At 31.3% G+C, this 21,594-nt stretch overlaps 1 protein-coding gene across 18 annotated transcripts in view; it reads right to left on the bottom strand.

Annotated features, from left to right (window-relative positions):
• The window catches only part of DLG1 (discs large MAGUK scaffold protein 1), a 284,963-nt gene that overhangs the window by 21,009 nt on the left and 242,360 nt on the right, over positions 1-21,594 (bottom strand). For 4 of the 18 annotated variants that reach the window (XM_054575106.1, XM_054575105.1, XM_054575113.1 and 1 more), the window contains 8 exons: positions 19,654-19,830; positions 16,949-17,018; positions 13,058-13,157; positions 5,323-5,364; positions 4,346-4,381; positions 2,862-2,912; positions 1,968-2,069; positions 1,551-1,723 (listed from right to left, as the gene is read on the bottom strand). In XM_054575106.1, the coding sequence (XP_054431081.1) occupies positions 1,551-1,723; positions 1,968-2,069; positions 2,862-2,912; positions 4,346-4,381; positions 5,323-5,364; positions 13,058-13,157; positions 16,949-17,018; positions 19,654-19,830 (751 nt within the window). Of the gene's footprint in view, positions 1-1,550; positions 1,724-1,967; positions 2,070-2,861; positions 2,913-4,345; positions 4,382-5,322; positions 5,365-12,339; positions 12,374-13,057; positions 13,158-16,948; positions 17,019-19,653; positions 19,831-21,594 lie in introns of all 18 variants that reach the window. The other 14 variants (XM_054575111.1, XM_054575119.1, XM_054575122.1 and 11 more) reach the window with 8 other exon arrangements.

The raw sequence follows: 21,594 nt of genomic DNA, 5'->3' as shown, positions 1-21,594 counted from the left end.
CTAAAAGTCAAAGTTAAAATTTTCTAATAATTTAAAGCTTTTATTGCATTGTGATCTGAGTATTAATTGTAATATTTCTACCTTGTGGAACTTCCAGGTATTTTCTTCTCCACAAGGTTTGTACAAGACATAGCTTGCTGTGATTTCTTAGTTACTTTTCAATTTACCAGTAATTTGAAATTTGGCTATTATCTGTCTTTCAGTTAGGCTGAGGGTGTGATTTTTGAATTTTTAATATGTTTAAAAGAAAAACATTACAAGTAAAACTCAGGCTACAATTTCCTTTTCTCTCTTCCCAAAGGAAAACACTGGATATTGGTTGTATATACTCCTAAAGAGGATGTATCATTCCCATGCATGTTTTTATGTTTCTAAATATGTATCCATAAACTATATAGGCTGCTTTTTGTTTAAGTTTACATAAATAGTATCACACTGCATATATCCTTTCCACCTTCATTCATTTATTATAATTTTGAGATTTATTAATGTGGATATACCTAACTAGTACTATATTAGTTTATTTATTCTAGCTGCTATCTCCCACTGCATGAATAAATAACAGTTAATTATCCATTTTCCTTTCTTGGTTCCATTTTTTTTACTAAGTGGTAGTATGAATAGCTGTATACAAGATCCTCATGTATGAATCTCTACCAAGATACCAAGAAGTAGAATTTCTGAGTCATAAGATATGTGCATTTAGTAGGTATTGCCAAACTGTTCCCAGTTCTATTAATTTCTATTTTCACTAACAATATCTAAGATTTCCTATTTCCTCAAATTCTTGCCATCACTAAAATTTCAGAATCAGAATTAACCAAAACCTTTATACAAAAAGTAGCATTTGCAGATGGAAAACTGAGAAGATGAATTATTGTTTTTGTTTGTAGGTATATTGTTATGACTGAAGAACTAGTTTTGAAGGTATAAAGTAACCTGCTGATGCTTATTTTCTAGGCCCAAGGAGTGACTAAAGAATAGTACAATGTCTGGGACACACTCTGGCTTCACCTTAAAAGTGCTTTAATTGAATGTCAATATTATCTTCATATCACCCTGAAGGATGCTTTCAGAAAATCTGTTGCTCTTACAGTATTGTTGGGTAGTTTTTACATTGTCTTTTATTAAATGACTGTTCAGAAGAAATTTCTGTCTAGTCTCAGTAATAGCAGCAACTACACTTATTTTGGGCATGTGGTTCATTTTTACTGGACACTGCTGATCACTGCTCAATTATGCTGGATGTTGGAAACACAATCCCTATCTCTACCAAATGTAGGACCTTAAAATATTAACCTCCATTTTTAGAAAGATTTGTGTTATCATTTCTACCTCATTTTGTCAGTCTTCTTTATTTTGTATGTATTTTCCCAAGCCACTGAAAATTAAATATTTAGTTGAATGAATTCATACCATTAATTAATCAATGCTGCAACATCTATATTTTTTAAAAAATATGAATTAAAAATTTCTATTCCATCTTTTTTTCATACTGTCAAAGGCATATCTAATTAAAAACTGTATTCTGGGATCAGTTTGATGTTTACCTTTTCTGCTACTTCTCGTACAGACTGAACACTTGTTCCATACAGATGATTGTTATATTGGCCAGCTTCAATGAATTTATGTTCCTGTATATCTTTTTCCATCTGCTCTCTTGAAGTCACAAAATGATAATCTCTTCCATCAACTTCATAATCTCTTTTTGGTCTAGTTGTATCTTTAATAGAAAGAACTTAAAGTGTTTAGTATTAAAAATGCAACATATCCATTTTCTACTTAAAAAATTCTTTTATAAAGTTCAACAAAACAGATTAATTTAAATTTGATAAAAGACAAGCACATGGAGGAATAACTAATAAAATAACTATATAAATCATTACACATGATAATGTTTATCTTCAACAAACGCAGTGACAAAATGTTAAGAACAGTAATTAAGAATTTTTACGTGGGTTACTCACGAGGAACACACGATCCAAATTTGTCAGGAAATTCTGAGATCAAGTCATCATTTATCCTGTCTTTCATAGGTCCCAATATGATCACTGGTCGAGTGTAATTAACTATAAAGATAAACTCTGTGTTAAAAGGAACACACTGAACAAACATCAATGTATTTTATTTCACCAGAGAACAAAAGTATCCTTAACAGCTATGAAGAATTTTTTCCCCCCCTTTCTCCACCAATGATGCCTAACTTGCTAGTTTATAAGCCTTCATTAAGATCTTAAGTTTAAGTCAAGCTCCTTTTAAAAGTCATAGAATTGATAATTCAACCAACTTAAATCCAGTATTTTAGCAGATAATGTTTCTTTACATTGCTACCATCATCTCTTTACAAATGAGAAAACACAGTACAGTGTTTTACCGATTATTTTTGAAGTAGAAATTGTAAGGAAGCAAATCAAAAAAGGACAAAAGAAGTAGGGATCATGCTGGAAGAGAAATTGGTAGTGAGAGAATTAACATTGTGGTAGAAGGAATGACAAGGAGGTGATAAATAGAAAATAAATAGTTCCTAGGAACTGACTGGACAAAGTGGATAAGGAACAAAGAAAGATCAAAGACGCTTCCAAGATTTTGACCAAGGGTCAGTGGGAGGATTGTAATACTTTTATGAACACTGGAGAGAAGTTACTTGGGAAATAAAATGCCAATACAAACAAAATCACTAGATTCTAATATACTCTGGGCTAAAAACTGTATTTCATAAAATACATACAGTAAAATTCTACTTTTATACATATAGTAAAAAAGTATAGTAAAACTTTTTTGAGATATGTGTTAGACCTATTTCCCAAATTAAGAAGTATATATTTCTAGAAGATTGTAAAACATCAACAGGCTTCACAAACCTTCTTGTTGATTCACTGGTTCATATGACAAGACATATTCTTCTTGACCACCTATTAGAAAGTTAAAGTACAGATAAAAAATCTATAAAGATAACTTATGCTAATTTAATTCTTCATATATAACATATAAATTGCTAGGATTTTCCTGAGGAAATTGCAAAGATGTAAAAAAAGATACTTTATAAATAGTTTCTGGCAAGTTTTAGTAAAAAATAGTGGCACATCACAAAGTTATAAAGTTTGAAAAATGTAAAAAAATATAAATATGCTGTTTATTTAATAACTAGCTTTCTGTTACTGTGTTTACAGATTATCATTAAACCTATTTAAAATCTTCACTTGTGATGTCATGTACATGCTATTAATCTAACAACTATTATCTCTTTTAAAGACTGATACCTTTAACGAGCAGTTCTACATATGTGCATATTAAGGAGCTTATATTAAGAATATGCAGCTTTTTTAGTCTGCCAGATATAATATTTAACAGAATCCGTATACATTTTTATAATTACAATTACTTCACAATAAAAAAATTTAATGTAAAGCTGAAAATACTGTCACTATTTCACTGTTTTGTAAAAACTCATTCTAATAATTCATTTATTCAATTTTTAAAAAATTATTTAAAATAAGTTATAAAAAAGCTTTAGATAAAACCTAAGTCCTTTCCTGCAAACAAAATGAATCACATAAACAGTAAAGGAGATAATATATTTTGCTTTGATCTTAAAAGCACTTTAGAAGTTAAATCCTCTAACATTAAAGGTTTAAAGCTTAAGCATATCTTAAATAAAAAAGTTTAGAAATCATATTTTGACTCAATGAAAAAACTAAAAGAGAGTTCACAATTTCAGGGATTCTGAACACACACACACACACACACACACAAATGTATAGAAAACAAATAGGAAGGGCTGTTAATTCAAGTGGTTTAATGAAAACAATCAATATTAGATAATGTATTTGAAGGTTTTTCTCTTTCATTAGCAAGATTCTTTAACAACCTTTCCACTAAATTTGTCAATGGTTTATATTGTATGCAGCTATAGATCTTTTAAATTCATATATTGGCACGAATATTTTTTCCTGCTTTAAAAGTGTATTTTGTTTTTTCAAGTTTATTATCATAATATGTAAAACACATATTTATAAGCACCTTTTAAAAGTTCTGTATATAATAATGGTTTACCTATTAGCAAAAACATGCATCTTGAATTATTCCACACCTAACAATTCATGCAAATGATGAGACAGACAGTATATACTTTCATTACCTCTTTTTAGTCTAAAAAGCTACTCAACTACTCTATGGTGAGTTCTGACTATAATAAAGCACTAAAATATCACATTCCCATGCCAAAAAAAGGTAAAATTATTAAGTAACTATTATGCAAAACAAAAATAACCAATCAAATGAATGAGGGTTAAAAGTATATATTGTCAACACAAGAAATATAGGAACGGATTTTAATAGGATGGACCTTTTGAGCAGCCATACTCATCTGTAATCAAGATTACTTTCATATTAGACAGCAGTAAAAAAAAAAAAAAAGTTAGAAAAGAAGTTTTAATTTTTAAGGTCCTAGAATTGACAATATTCATCTACTCTCCCCTCCTCCCATGCCCTAATCTGTTTAAAAACTTCATATGCTGGTATAATTTGCTTAATAATATATAGTTTACCCTTGAAGAACTTGGGGGTTACGGATGCTAAGTACCCATGCAGTTGCAAATATGCATATAACTTTTGACTCCCCAAAAACTTAACTCCTAATAGCTTACTGTTGTATGGAAGCCTTACCGATACCATAAAGAGTTGATTACACATATTTTGTGTGTTATGTGTATTATATACTGTATTCTTACAGTAAAGTAAGCTAGAGAAAGAAAATGTTATTACCATAATACCAAGAATGTAAAACAAGACACAAAAAATAAAAATCAATATTATGGTCTGAGCAACTGTTGAAAATTTTTCCATCATCGTTTCTTATAGTCACCAAAGGCTAGTGATAAACAATAACTTGACCCAGACCAGTACTGGTGACATACAATAAAAGGAAATAAAGCCAATTATTATTTAACATTACAGAAAAATTTTTAATGCTCATGTTAAAACAAAATAGAAGTACTAAAGTAAATGGCAAAATATAAGTATACCCCTCATTTAACTAGATATTTACTTCTTTTAAAGATACACCCACACACATATGTGCTATGTTCACAAATAGCACTGTTTATAAAAAAGATTTTAGCATTTTATTAAAATTTTGTAAAGTAAGTTCTCTACATATGTTATTTTATTTTTCAAGTTTTCTGAATTTACTTGGCTCTCCTTGATTTTAAAAGATTAAGTATCTAATTATCAGTTTTTAGAACACATTATGAAGAGGAAAAAACCCCCAAAGAACATACATTACTTGAGATTACAAAAGAACAAGTAACTTAAAACACTTACGGTAACTACTTTCACTATCGCTGGCATTAGAAGTTACATGCTCTGAAATTGTAGGACAATGAAAAAAAGTGTCATGAGTTTTAAAAAAGCAAATTATCAAAATAAACATAAGGTGATATTACAAAATGTTGAGCTATAAACCACACATATCCAACGAATATTTAAAAAGCATTCTTGATTTTCTCAGAAAAGTTTAATTTTTTCAAATAAGTATGAATTAGCTAGGAAAAAAACCCCTTAATTAGGGACAATGCCCCATTTTCGTACAATGCAGTTTATGAAGAGGTCAAAAGTGATACTTAATTAGTCCAACTGTAGACATAAAATGCTGAGACAAAATGGTACCATTTAATTTGGTTTATGAAACAATCACTGAGAAAGGAGACAAGTTATATTTGAGCAAAGAGATGCCCATTTTAATGAAGGGATGTCTTAAATAATAAATAAATGATGTTGCTTTTAGTTCAGCTTTCTTTCTTGTTCCTGGAAAAAATGAAAATTCAAGTTCCTGAGATCATGCGGATAAAGCATTTTATTTAAATTTTTTTAAAAAGCCTATTTCTTTTTTTTTCTTTCGAAGATTTTATTTATTTATTTATTTTAGAAAGAGGGGATGGGGGAGGAAGAGAAACATCAATGTGCAGTTGCCTCTCGTGCGCCCCCTACTGGGGACCAGATCTGGCCGGCAACCCAGGCATGTGCCTTGACTGGGAATTGAACTGGCAATCCTTCCGTTCACAGGCCAGTGCTCAATCCACTGAGCCAAACCCGTCATGGCAGAAAAGCATTTTAGATATCATAGATTCAGATGCCTCAATAAATGTCACATGGAAGGGAATTCTAGAAGAGGGAACTGTCTTTTATAACAGATTAATATTTCTGAGAAACTGCTTTGATGAAATTGACAATGGCTGCTCTACAAAACAAAAAAGATAAAATATGCCCAGTTGCAAATTTCCTGGCGCTTCCCGAAAGTGACCCCATTTCATAACTTAATTGTTTGGTGAACACCAGGTACTCTTCTCTTGTAAATGTAATCTCAGGTGTTGCCTCAATAAATGTTGCTCTTGGTTTAAAAAAAAAGGCAATTTTATTTATATAAACTAAAACTCAAAATTTCCCCAGAGAGGAAAATCTAAATTTCTATGTCAGGTAGCCCTGGCTGGTGTGGCTTAATGGGTTGAGCGTGGGCTTGCAAACCAAAGGGTCCCTGGTTCGATTCCAGATCAGGACACATCCCTGGGTTGCAGGCCAGTTCCCAGGTTGGGGATGTGCAAGAGGCAACCCAATCAATGTTTCTCTCCTTCTGTTTCTCCCTCCCTTCCCCTCTCTCTAGAAAATAAATAAAATCTTTAAAAAAAACCCAGAAAAAATATGGAAAAAGTTTGAGGCGAAATTATCTGCTGTATCACACCACCTATAGAGTCTCCTAAAATCAAGTAGCACTACTGAAAACTTTAGAGAATGGTAGAACTTAAGATTCTAAATAAAGATAACAGTTCTTGAATTGTGATAGTAAAAAATAAGCACATTATTCTAATCTGCAAAGAAACAACTTTATTAATCATGATTATATATATTTTAAAGCAGAAACAAAAGTTATAATTTATCAAGCAGATAAAAATGTTTTTAAAAAGTTTATACTTAAAAATTTCTTCCCATGTTACCACATGAACCTCAAAACAATTATTCTAAATTCTTGTATAATATTCCATTGCATGGATCAGTTGTGATTTATGTTACTACTTAGACACTTTAGTTTGCTTTAAATTGTTTTCCACAAACATCATCAAATTATTATGAATGTCTCTATTTATATAGCTTTTTACCCTTTGCCCTATTTCCTTAAAACTCATTCCCAGAAGTAGGAGTGACCAAAAAAAAAATTTTAAATTTATATAAGGATTGATGTTACACTCTGCAATCTCTAATATGTAAAGAAAGAAACAGTAGTTCCTACAATGAAATAAAAGGATGGGGAGAGCAGTTGAGGGTGTAGAAGAAATACTAACCATGAGTTGATAATAACAGAAGCTGGGTATAAAAGAATACTGTGGGGTTTATTTTATCATTATTCTACTATTGAGTATGTCTGACATGTTAAGTAACAGAAAGTTAAAGTTACTATAATCTCTTTTCTATCTTTCCTGGAGATTTCTCCTACTCATCTTAGTTAGTTCTCTAAGATTACCAATAGCTATTCTAAACTAAAATCTTGCTACTCAAAGTATGGCTCTTGGAAAAGCATAATCACTACTGCTTAGAGTTTATTAAAAAGGTAAAATGCTTTTTGCTGATAATTAAAACTAATCTTTTTCAAGGCACTTCATCAGAGAAGTTCAAATATCTAATAAACATATATAAATGTGTTCACATTTTTACTTAACAGCAAATACAAATTAAAACGACAATGAATACCTTTACCATCTACCAGAATGGAAAAAATGAAAAATAAAAACAAAAACAGATGTATCAAGCAAAGAGAAGGATATGCAGCAGCTGTAACTCATATAATAGTAGACTACTTGGCAGTGTCTACTAAAGCTGAACATACATGTATCTATGGCTCAGAATTTCCTTTCCCAGTTATTTCTCCAACAGAAAGACATATACATGCTCACCAAAAGACATATAAAAGAATGTTCAAAGCCATAATATTCAAATAGCCCTAAGTATATGTTCATTTAGAAATCTGAGACAATATAGTTTCATATTTACTTTTTTCACTTATATTGTGGACATTTCCTCATGTCATTATGTTTTAATATGATTTTCAATGGTTATATAATACTACAAAGTATATATAAATCATTTTATTAATGAATCCTGAACTGTAAGACATTCTAGGATTATTTCAAGTTTGGGGGGCTATAATTTCTAAATAATATTAAAACATCCTGATATATAAACCATTATCTTCATCTCTGATTACATCTCTAGGATAAATTCCTTGAAGAGGAATTATCAGCAGGTCAAAAGATAGGCTTTTCCAGATAGGCTGTACCAATTTACACTTCCAATAGTAAGATACGTTAAAAGTAGTCATTCTATAGAACCCTCTCCATCACTGGGTTATCCTTTAAAAGGGTCTACTAAGGTGAATGGGTAAAATATCATTTTGTTTATTGCTTACTAGAGACATTAAACATTTTTATATGCTTATATCATTTGCTTATCTTTTGAGCACTCTTCTCATATCCTTTGCCCAGTTTTCTAATGGAGAATTAGTCTGTTTCTTTTTCTCTCTTAGGAATTTATAGTGTAAGGATATTATCCCTTTGACATACATGGTAAATATATTCTTTAAGTTTTAATTTTTATTTTGTTTATTATGCTTGATGACTCAATCATTCCAAATCTCTTTTCTATCAAACATTTCCAGAGACTCTACCAAGTCTCACTTTTCTGTCAAACATTTCTTCCTGAGAATGCATCATGTCTTTTCTCTTTGCGCTCTTGAAATATTACATATATAGTCAATCTCAAGCAATACTTATTACTGCTCTTACACTTACCCTAAACACAAATGAAAATAAGTCTCATTTTGGCATCTAAGGGCTCTGCACAAATCTGCTTAAATAAGTCTTCAAAATGAGAAGGAGGAGACATGTAACAGGAAACCTGTGTGCCTAACAGGGGAAGTTGTTGAGGTGTTCATCAAAACATATAGCTATAAAAATTGAGCTGCATACAAAAGATAGGTACAAACCCTCCCTGAAACTCTACGTCGTAATTTCACTTCTGAGCAGCTTTTATAGTCCCTCCTGAACTGTATTTCTTTTAGTCTTTGTTAAAGGAATTTCACCCAGTTTTTTTTCTTCTTAAAGCATTAAAGCTGCATAATTTTCTGTTTCTAGCTTTTCACAAGCTATGATGATTTACTTATATTCTCCCAGATTTCCATCACATTCTAATTGGTTGTTAGTCAAAATTAGATTTGGAAAGACAATCTCTCTTATTGTTTCCTCTACTGTCAACAGGGCAAATCAATAATTTATTTGATTCTCTCTGTACAATCACTAAATTCATGTCTATGAAAAGTATTTTAGGGTATCCCTTTTGTTTCACTGCTCTTCAGTGAAATATACTCATTTTTTCATAGGCTGTGTGAAATTACATGCAGATGTACATTTTTCGTGATATTGAGTGTTATTCCCCATGTATTTAACAAGTCTGTTTCTCTGGAATAATTTATTCTTCTATTCTAAGTCCTATTCCAACAAGTCTTGACAAATACCTATATAAGGTCACATTTATTTTCTTGTATTAAAATATCACAGGATTTTGCTTAGTTTATCCTCTGTGTTCTGAACTTTAGATAACTTGAGGTCACAAATATCCAGTATTTTTTATTGTGTAATAATAGGCACCTTGTCAACTGTTAGTCATCTGTTTTATGTAAAAACCTCCATCATATCCAGTATTAGAAATTTACTAATATTCTTCTGTTTCCCTCAACATTTTCCAAGTAAAATCTTCTTGCTCTGATCATCAAATTACTAGGTGAATAAATTCTTTCAATTACTGGCAGGGGAAGCACAGAAACCTACCATTCAAAGATCTTAAGTCGTCGTTTAGAAAAATTTAAATTCTTTTCTAAATGACATTGTCTGGTAATGTTACCATTTTTCATTTCTCTCTCCAAGTCCCAATCCGCAATTAAAATGAGAGATAAAAATATAATTTGGTCAAGATGTAATTATCATCTTCCTTAACAGTATCAGTATGGAAACTAAATTCTTCATTTAATTCCTTTTTAAATGAGTTTTCCTTTGGTCTCCAATGACTCAACTGATAACAAAAATATGTGAATACATATGCTGATTCATACCATCTCTAAAACACGTTATCATTCTCAAAATAAATTCTATAGCATTAAGAATCTGTGGAAGTATTTTCCAGTTTTCAAGATTTTCACTGCTAATTTTTCCTAAAGGTAAGAGATTAAAAAAGGTGTCACTAGTGATAGTAAGTCTGCAGCTCTTGCCAAATCCTAAGAGGCACATGAAAAATACTAAAGTATATTTAATAAAATTAATTATCTATAAAGCATACTGCCTTAAGTTTAATACAAATCTGTAATTAAGATTGAAATAATAGTCAAGTACCTGTAGTTGAGATTAAAATTCCAGTACAGAGTTAGGATAAATGAGGAAAAACTATGAAATTTGATGTTTATTAATGTAGACTTTAGAAAGTTAAAAGATATGGTGATATCCTTAATGATCAGTGAATTGTAAAGAAGTTTTCAAAATGCTTAATAATCCAAAGGAAAAGAATTATCTAGAAAAAAAGAACCCTTCAGCCTATAACAGGTTACTTCTATGAGTCACTGTCACCTAAAATAAGTTGTAACATTTGGTAAAATTTCACATTTAATCAATTTGGAAACACCCAAATTTAAAATTTTTATCATTTAAATGACTTCTTGTTTTATTCATTTATTCCAAGATTTACTGAATGACTCCTATGTATCAGACTCTGTAACAAGCTTTCTATGAAGATTAAATTCTAGCTAGAAAACTAAACAAGAAAAACACACAAAACAAAAAGCAGAGAGAACATCTTAATTAAAAAAACCAAAGGATAATATTTATTATAATTCTTTTAATAAATTACAACCTCCTTTAAAAAGAGATACATTAATGTCCCCCTATGCAGACTGCTTTTTGAATGTTAGGTCCACAATTCTTCTCTAATATTTAATATTTGTTTTATAGTTTCACATTATAGCTGTTGCGAACCATCCCGTCTGGCTTCAGGGACTGTAGCCTCGCTGACAGGTGAGAGGGCCCCAAGGCTGGAGCTGAGCAAGGAGGCCTTGGGAAAATAGGCCACGGAAGAGAAAAAACCTGTCCCCCAGGCAGGGGTGCAGCCTCTGCCTCCCTCACATCACCCTGCTTGGCCCCAGAGGATGGCTGGTTAGTCAACGATGGGTAAGACCCCCTCCATGGCAAGGGCAAAAGACCCTCACCCCTCGGCTCTGTCAAAGTCAGAGTCCTCATTTTACCTGAAAGAAATCTCCTTATCTCTTGGCTGCCCTGCTCCACCCACCTGACAGGGTCAGTGAAACAATACTAAAAGCAGGTATAGCCCTAAACTGGATCAGGTGGTTCCCAGGGGCAATTAGGCCTGGAAAAGGAAAGCATTAAATCCTATGAAACTTACTTTGATAAGAATGCCCTTGAGTTAATGAGTACTGATGTTTGAGGGTCCAAGCATAAGATGAGATGGTATCCCAGGTTTCAGGGTAAATGGGTGCCAGCCTGTCTACCAGACCCTGACCTGAGGCAAGTCTCTGTGTTCCTTCAATTATTATCTATGATCTCTGCTTCCTGTAAACATAGCCTTTGACACTGATTGATAAGCTTTGCATGCATGCTGTATATCCCTGTGCATATTGTTCTCAATAAAAGCCACTTCAAGAGAAGGGCTCAGGGAATTCTCCACTAGAGGAAATCGCCACCCCCTTTTCCTAGTAGACCGAGAGTGTCTGCAACGACTAATTTTCTTCATCTGCTGTGGCTGGGCGACTCTGCGGGACACAGTACCCCCTTCAATAACAATGCTTTTCTAATCAAAAATCAAAGAATCAAAGTGATTTTAACTTGTTTTAACAAGAAAAAAAAGGGGTGACATAAAACTGCAAGGAACATTTTTTCTAGATTCTAATAATGAGGGCAGGTTGTACTATTTTTAAAAACTTTAAAAATGCTTAATATTAAAAAAAATCCCTAGCAAAAGTAATTGCCATAAAAATTACAAAAAGAAAAACGTAAGTATGAACAGAGAGTTTTTCAAATGATGTGAAAAATGGAGCATTAGAAAAACAAAAAGTGCGTATTATAGAAATAAAAATCCCAAGCATTTTACTAACATGAAAACTCTAAAAGCAATCTAAATCATATACCTCCTCAAGCCATAAGGGCGCTGCCATGATTCTCAAAATGTATCTGAAAAAGGTAGGTCTGTAGATGGAGGTTAAAAAAATAACTTGGGAGTATTGTGATCACTTACTCAGGCCTTTTGATCCCATGTCGTCAGGGATCTCCTGTAGAGAGTAGTTCCCAGAGAGCAAGCAATAAAAAGATAATCAAAGAAAATAGTTGTCAGTAATGCATAAAACTGGTGCTACAATAAGAGACAGTTCCAAGACCATTACAGGTGCACATCTTATAGAGCACTGTTGTAGATTTTTGAAAGTTTGAAATAAATGAGCAGCTAAATGTAACCTACTAGAAGAATAAAAGTTCTACCTTAGAGGCTGAATAGGGTGGAGCAGCCAAGTTTGATACTATTTCTTGCAATTTCAAAAGTAAAATGAAGACTGTCTACATATAAAGAAGAGAGAGGATAAAATGGAATGAGTCCAGAAGATCTATTTATCAAGAATGGCAATATCATACCTAGAAATCACTAGCTTCCCAGGTATTCATGTTTTTCCTCTAAAATAGTATTTTCTAAGAGTATATTAAGTGTTTATTATAAGAACTCTTACATCAAATTAATACTATGTTAAACATACAGCTTAAAAATACTGTTTAAGTTAATTCCTAAGTACCAGAAGAAGTTAAGATTGGTATAACAATGAATTTATGCCTGTTAAGTTGCCCCTGGTTAATACAATTGGTAACCTGTTGCAGCTCTTGAAACTGTCTCTATGGTAACAACCAACTGCAGGGCAGTAGGTCCCTCTACAGTTATTTTCAGTTGACCACTGGATCCACATACTTACGGTCAGCATCACTTGTTTCCTGCTCACTCTGGTCCTTGTTCTTGTAGAAGGGAAATTTTCGGGAAAAGAGGTTCTTTTTACGCTTGTCATTGAATGACTGCTGAAGAAGAGAAGGAGGGGCAAAACAAAGGGATGTCTACTGTCTGTGTGGACAAATGCCCAGCCTAGTAGCTCTGTGGAAGCTGACTCTTGTGACCACAATTTGCAGTCTGTATATGAATTTTAATCACATATAAAGTGAATTTCTAATTTTATATTAACTCTTGTAATTCTAATGTTTTACAACAAAAAATACTGAAAAATTTAAAGAGTGTAATTCAGTAATACCTAAAAATAGGAATAAATGCTACTTGATAAAAACGGAAAGAATAAATCAGATTAGGTACTACCAGGTACAACTATCTGTTCATATCAATACATATTTTTCTAGATTTCCAGGAGCCAGGTGCTCTATAGCAAAAGTTTTTAAACGTTTCCTATAGCTGTTCAAATATTTTTACTGCATTAGGTAATAACCTTCATTTTCCTTTTGCTTGAATACATTTCCTCCCCTTTTTCTTTTTAAAAAAATTTTTGGGGTCCAACAAACTAATCAAAACCCCTATTAAAAAAAAAAACCAGAGCACTTGAGAACGTTCCAGTACTGATTATTTAAAAAACAATCCTTCCTATCTATGTATCTTTAAGAGAAAAAAAGATAACTAAATGCTTATGGAATTAATCAAAAAATGGGAAGATAATTAAGAGGGCTCCATCAAAGCCACAGGGTCCAGCAACAGATTTATCAATGCTATCTAACCAAGGAAGAAGAGTTAGGACTCCTCTGGACAGTTTGAATGCTATCATAATGGATTTGTGTGTGTGTGTGTGTGTGTGTGTGTGTTTGTGATTGAGCTCTACTATGCAAACCTATTTTTTAAAGTATGTATAAATAAAATAGAACCAAATTCTATCCATTGGCACCATAAGTCTTAAATAGGAAATAAAAAGTTTGGTGCCCCTGAGAGCCAAAAAGGCAATTAAGATTTGAATAATTTATACAAACTGCCATAAGGAAGAGGAACAGCTGCTTTGAAGTCCCTTATTGCACAGATGTTGGAAACAAATTTTTCCCATTCTTGAACATCCCACTTGTGCATTCATAGATTTCAAAGCATGTAGCACAAAGATGAGCCTATTAGAGGAATAGTTTCTTTTGTAATTTCTGTGATAGGCACTCAAGTGTTGAAAGAAATGGCCTTACATACTACCCGTGACACTAGGAATTAACATTATTACAATATTTTATGTGGGAACAACATGAAGGATAAAAATTTTGTTCTGATTTTTCCTCAGTTCATCCACATTATAAGGTGCTATCATTATTCTGAAGTGTACTGACACCAGGCAGTATGTTTTTGGCATGCCTATATTTTTAAGCATAAAAGGCCAGGTGATTAAGGTGCTGAATTAGATTAAAAGTGACTTTTAGCTCAAATTCTATTAACTGAAAGAATTTATATTGATAAGCATTTTTATAAAAAAGTTAAACTTTCATTTTACTTTTTCATAGCAATAATTCAGGATTAAGAAGTTAATGGTTCATAGTTAAGCAGATTATCTTGATTTCAATCATAAAATTTGAAGGCTCAAATACCTCCAAGTGGAAGCTGAAAATTAAGCTGGTCAGTAAAAAATAATATAAAGAACTGTGGGCTTATAATTATTTTATAAACTGTCAAGTAGCATTATTTGAATAAAAATCTTTGTTTGAATCCAAATTTTAGAAAAGAAAAAGAGAGAATAATTTAAGTTTCAACAGAAAAAATTTGTGATAATCTAATTTAGGAAAGGACTTTATCTTTTTGTTCATGACAATCACTGCTTTTGAATTCATTAATAATTTTTATATTTGACAGAATTATTTTAAATAAAGGGTATTTATTTCTCCTACTGCATATATAGTGGTCAGAGTCAGTTTCACAGCAAACAACTGAAAGAAATATGAAGTTTAAAATGTTTTGATTTTTGATATCTTTGCAGTTAGCCAGAATAAGATATCATAACATGAGACAGAAAGAAATGTTTGTTAGATAAGAAATGTATTAATTGTATTATTCAACATCCTCGAGGTAAAAAATTTATTAAAAATAAAAATAGCACAAGCAAACAAGACAAAAAATATGTAGGAAAAACACAAAACTGGAGAAACATACTACCTCCAGTGCTTCTATATTTCCAATACAAAGTACTCTGTTTAATTACTTATTGTTATAGTGCTATACTGCAAAAGAGACAGAGTGTAAGAAGTGTTAAGAACTGATAAAGTATCAGATTCATGATACATATATATTAAATATCTGAATATATAATCTCCATATGTAGTATTTTAAAATAGTCAAATGAATGTTAAAAATGTTAATGAGGAATTGAATTGTTCTAAGTCTACAGTGGAAATAAAGCTCATAAGCCATGTAAGGAAAGGAAAAGAAGAACTTAGAATAGGAAGTGCTTGTTACAGAAAGAAATGCAGTTCTGTATCAATGGCAAGCGTATTTTTACCCCACTAAGTATCATGCATATTTTTGATGCTGTGTTAGAACACAGTGACTGTGTGTAAAGTTGGTTACAGTCAACAAACAAGACTAAGATTTAAATATGTCGTTAATTCAGTTAACTTCTTAAAGTATGAAGAAAAGTTACAACATGCAACCTCTTTTTCCATATATTGACAGTGTATTTTATTACATTATTTTAAAAGACATATATAAAATAAGCACAAAAAGCATTGTATATATTTCAAATACTTGAGATGTTTTTCCTCCAAAACATTTCTATTTTAAATATTGCTTCAGATCACACTATATATTGTAATTTTGTATTTCCTGAAAACTACAATTTTAAAGGAATTTATCATTTCTAAAATACTTGAATATATTATGTAATTTACTCAGATTTAATGTTTTTGTTCAAGGATCATATTTCTTAATTTTTAAATTTTAAAGCTTTAAGTTTGAGTGCTTAGTAATATCAGAGATGCACAGACAGTAGGGTTAATTTATTTGCTGAATTTTACATTAATTTGAAATATAATCAAAATATGTATAAAACTGTTGCTTAAGGTTAAAAAACCCTACAAAGCAGAAAACCTTTCTACAAATAGTATTTCAATACATGTATTCAGGTCTTTCTTCAGGCTTTTTGCTAATATATTTCATTGTAGTAATTACAAACATAGTACAGGACAAAGCCTGTAAGGTGTTGTTCATCTAATGACATCTATTTTAAGCAGGGCTTAAAGTAAATGAAAATAAAAACATGCCTAAAATATATATAAAATAATTTTGATATATTTCTTGATCATCTACAAATTCCTCTTTTTGATTGTCACTTTATTTCCTCAAAATAAAATTCACATTGATTCAAACATTTAGAACATGGATTGTATTAATAAATATTAGGAATAGAGGAGAAAACAAGAAAATTTCCATGAATTCACTTGAAAAAAACCAATGAACTGACATTATGATCTTGTTAGTAATATTTTGGGGGCCTGTTTTTCAGAAAATTCATTAAGTTAACTATCATGATTAATACTGGTGACACAAATTTCTAATTGAACATGTGAATGAAGGCTAAATTCATATCATGTATAAAAATAACCTTGACCAAAATATGTTAAGAACATATCAAATGAAAGTTTTAATTTGACAAGGTCTGTGAAAAGGGGTGCTTTAATTTAATAAATCATTTTAATATCTACTATTGTAAAGTGACATGGCAAGAGCTGTTGAAAGTAATTCTTTTGACTAAATCCTTCTCACTTTAATAATGTAGCTCAAACAAGACTCATAAAAAGGTCTGTTATACTCAATTATTAATTTCTAGAAATAAGAGATTTCATATACTCACCCCTTTATCTCCTCTTGTTTTAGAATTGAATTTCACTGTTTTTAATCGGGCCCGTTCTTTCTTCTCAACCCTGTCAAAGTATTCACTATTATTTTTTAGGTATGCCAAATACATCTAATTGTCTAATTACAAATCATCAAAGTGATACTTCAATACTGGGCATTTTTATAACCCTTGGAAGCCATCTAGGTTTGTTTCCTCAAATTAATTAGAATTTCTGATAAATAAAATACAGGATTAATTATTAAAAAAGCCAGTTGTGAATTATCAAAATACAGCACTTAATATATGCACTCAGTTCCCTAATTACACTGAAATTATTATAAGACAAAGACTTCTGAGTTGACCAATTTTCCAGGTTTTTTGTTTATTTTTTTGTAGTTTAAGTATTAGCTTAGCATGGAAAACATATTCTAAATATTAAGCATGAGAGAGAGAAAACAAATGGGGCAAAACGTCAATAACTGGTGAAAGTAGGTGAAGGATATGTGGATGTTCCTTGTACTATTCTTACATTTCTCTTGTATTTATTTTTCTGTAGCTCTAAAAATTTTAAAAATAAAAAGATGAGAAAAAAATTAAGCTTAACTCCAATGACATTTTTGTATAAATATATAAAGTAACCAATTATAATGTACAAAATAAAGTTTTAAAGTATCTTGGGAGGGATATATAAGAACCGGTTAGCCTAGTTATCCCTACGAATGTGAAATGGTTGCCTGGAAACAGAGTTAAGAGGGAGTCTGTATAGCTTTTAGATCTTTTGAATTTTGAACCTTTTAAAAGTGTTAGCTATTCAAAATAAACAAGCAAATAAAACAAATGCTTTAAGTAAATATTAACACTAGCATGTATTTTGTAAAATTTAATGTAAATTATGCTTTTATAAATCCTCAATTTCAATGTAGCGCTTATGTTAGTATATAGCAGAAAAACCTACCCAGTCTATGAATACATACTTTTTCTTTATTATGTAGCTATACAGTTTTATTGTGGGATAGTAGAAGAAGAACCTTAGTAATCATGAATTGACATTATAATAGTTAAAAACTTACTAGTTTTTACTATTCCAGAGCAATCCTGAGGATACACGACATGAATAATTAATTTATAATTCTGCCTGGACACTTATTGAGGGCACTGCAAAACTAACATTTAGTGAGTGAACAGTTACAACTCAAAATGGCTCTGTTTTCTTATCACTATCTTGTTCACTAAATAGTTGAGTGACGTAAACTGTTTATTTAAAAATACTATTCCAGGAAGAAAGCTAAGAATTATAGGAACTATAATTCCTTGTGGGACTTGTAGAGATCTCAAGATATGACTTATATCACTTTTTGCCTTAAACATCAACCTTACAGAATTTTATGCAAAATGAAAAAAATCTTTCCACCAAAGTCAGCTGTGTTTCTCATTTCTTCCAGTAAAGCCTTTGTAAGAATACAATATTCCAAGGGATAAATCAATTTTTAGGAACTCTGACGTTGATATTTAAGATGTGAGGTTTCTTATTGACTCAGAAGGCAAAGAGTAAGCATTTCTGAATTTAAAGGAGACTACATTATATTCCAGGTAAGAAGATATGCTGAGGGCAACACTGCTGAAACAGGAGTTGCCATCAAATATAGCATCTAACTAAATACTTGGATTTTGCTAAACATATGCAGCTAGCTAATAACAGTCATAACTCCTAAAACTACAGCTACATATCTTTACAATACTTTAATATTCCTTCTCTTCACAACTTCTACAAATACATTCACATATATGTGTAGAGGTCTAAAATAGGCATATGATTTTGTATACTTATTAGTTACAGAGACTCAACAAAGTAAGTACAAATCTAACTCATTAAAAAGAAAAATACAAGTTTACTACATCATGAGCCTGGCCTGAAAGGAATTAACTAGCTATAACAGACATTAATATCTCATTAATATTTTTTGCGTGCTATCTTAAAACTTATAAAAGGACTTTTAGGCAAAGATTTGGGTGGATCAGATCTCATAAATAAGGTACTTTGGGGGAATTATGAACTGATAATACCTTTCCTACAAAAGTAGAGACATGTAACTGCATTTCATAGATTTTTAAAGGGGTTCCCTAAGCTGGAATCCTCCTTTTGAAAGATAATCAGCACATAACCACTTTTGCCATTAGATGGTGAGTATACACCGAAGACACATTATAATAAATGGTTAAAAGCCAAAAGGAAAGACACCGAGTGCACTAATACTTCTAAATTAAGAAAAGAAATGTGAAGCATACCACCAGATATTTTGAAACATTCTGCATTTATTTACAGTGCTTTCAGTTTTCAAGCCTAAAAGAGGCATAATTCACAAAATCAAAAGCCCTGACAATTTAGGTTTTATCATCACCATAATGGGAAAACTACAGAGGCTTTTAATTCTCTCTCCCTCCACTGGCACAGATGCATGGCACAATGACTTAAAATATACTTACTTTGTTTTTAGCAACCAGTAGGAACTTGAGAGAAATTTCTGTTTGGGGGGCATTATAATCTCTGGTTATGTTACTGGTTATAATATAAAGTGAGTAAAATTAAGTGGTTGTAAAACACGATATGGAAAACAGGCATAAAATCATCACTTCAGTAAAAGAAATTTAAAAGCACAGCATTTATGTGTTTATGTTGCCCAAACTTTCAAGTGATAAGACGATAATGCACTTATATTTACCTGCGTTTACTGGGGATCACCCCAACTTCATCACTCTCACCATCTGGTGTAACCTGCCTGGCTTGCCACCACTCATCATCGGAAGCATTAATAACATGGAGGATATCTCCAAATTTGAAGTTCAGTCCCTGACTGGGAAGGCCACTGTCTTTAGTCTTGTCATAATCAAAAAGGGCTCTAGATTAAGAAGAAAAGGTCCATAATTACTTGTTATAATGATGTTATCAACATTAAATAAACACAGGATTCTGAAAATGTTTAAAATCTGAATAAGTAATTAAACAATATACCATGGTAGGTAAAATAGTGCCAAACTCAATTTTGTGCTATATATAAAACGAGACAAAAAAATTAGCAAAAATTACTTGTTATATTAATAATTTGTTATTAGGTACATTACCTTATTTCTTTCAATAGTGTATAAGAAAACTTTAAAAAACACCTGTAGTACCACCCATGGCAACCTATACTGAATTCTAAAATGAAGATAAATCTAGAAAGTTGTTTTAGATTAATAAGCAACAGTAAACATTGAGATACTCTCTTCTCTTTATTTTGATTGGGTACACTTGTGAAAACAAATTCCTTGGTAGATTTGACTCATTAGTTATGAACTGTAAGACTAAATCAACAGAGTAATTATTTGGTCAGTTAATTATTCTTTCTGTTTGTTCACAAAACTAGACTTAACAGCGTTTTCAAATAACAATGATGAAAAGTAACTACAGATGATTTTAACAACTGCCAAATATTTTGGAAAAATATTATATTTAGTATTTCCAAATTAATTGGAAATGTTAATAATATTTTAAATTTGAAAAAAATAGTGTCCTACTATTTGATCAATTAATGTACAATTTTTAAATAAATGAAATTCTTATAGTCACAGCGCTCTCAGAAAAGAACTCAAGCAATTACATTTATAATACAATTTATTCATTCTTTTGTTCTAATTTGGCACCTGGAAATTAGTATACAAATCATATTCCTTTTCATGCTACCCAAGTTTTAAGAATGTATCTCCTGAGGTAAAACTGAAGAGAGTGGAATTATTTGATGGCTAAATTAACTAACTAGTTAATCTTCTTCAAATGTGTTCTTTCAAGTCTTTTCAGGGAAGTAGGTAGGAAGGTTTAAACATATATTAAAGCAGATATTCTGTAATACATTGGGTTTTATCTAAAAACAAAGGAATTCTACAGCTGAAAAGAAAAGATTACAAATGATATAAATGCTAATCGTTATTTCAACCAATAAATTCTGAACTCTAAGGAACTGTTTTTCTACTAAAAATATATGGCTAACCTCAAATAATACAAAGGTTAGGCACAGTCGCTCAATTATTAAATGTTTACTAAAAAGGTAATGAAGTAGCTATGGCAAAGATAAAGATGACAAAGAAAATGAGGATACAAATAAACATAATGTAAAACAGAACTAAAGTACATTAAGAGGTAGAACACATGCCAAAAGACGTTCAGAGAAGGGAAAATAAATACTACAATGAAATTTTTGTTGTTGTTGGTTTTTTTTTTTTGACAGAGGGGAAGGGAGAAAGAGCGGTAGAGAAAAACGGATCTGTTGCTTTCCACATGCACCTTCACTGGGATCGAACGTGCAACCCAGGCATGTGCCCTGACTGGGAATTGAACTAGTGACTTTTCTTTCTGGTTTGTAGCGTGACTCCCAACTGAGACACACCAACCAGGGCTACACTGAAACATATTTATAACTATAAATTAATCTTTTGCATTACCACAAAAATATAACTATATTATTAATGAGCAATGAGGAAAGGAACCACCCCCAACCTCTATTCCTTAATTTGCAGTTAAGCTTTGTCTTTTAATATATTTGATTCATAAACTGGAACCCATGGACTACCTATGTGAGTTACTGATTATGAGAGTATAATAAACACCTGTTAATCTACTACCCAAC

Source organism: Pteronotus mesoamericanus, unplaced genomic scaffold, assembly GCF_021234165.1.
Source record: "Pteronotus mesoamericanus isolate MK-2021 breed Mesoamerican mustached bat unplaced genomic scaffold, CSHL_Meso_final contig_27, whole genome shotgun sequence".
Lineage (NCBI taxonomy): Eukaryota > Metazoa > Chordata > Mammalia > Chiroptera > Mormoopidae > Pteronotus > Pteronotus mesoamericanus.
The sequence above is the reverse complement of the archived record's forward strand: the minus strand, read 5'-3'. Positions and strand labels throughout refer to the sequence as shown.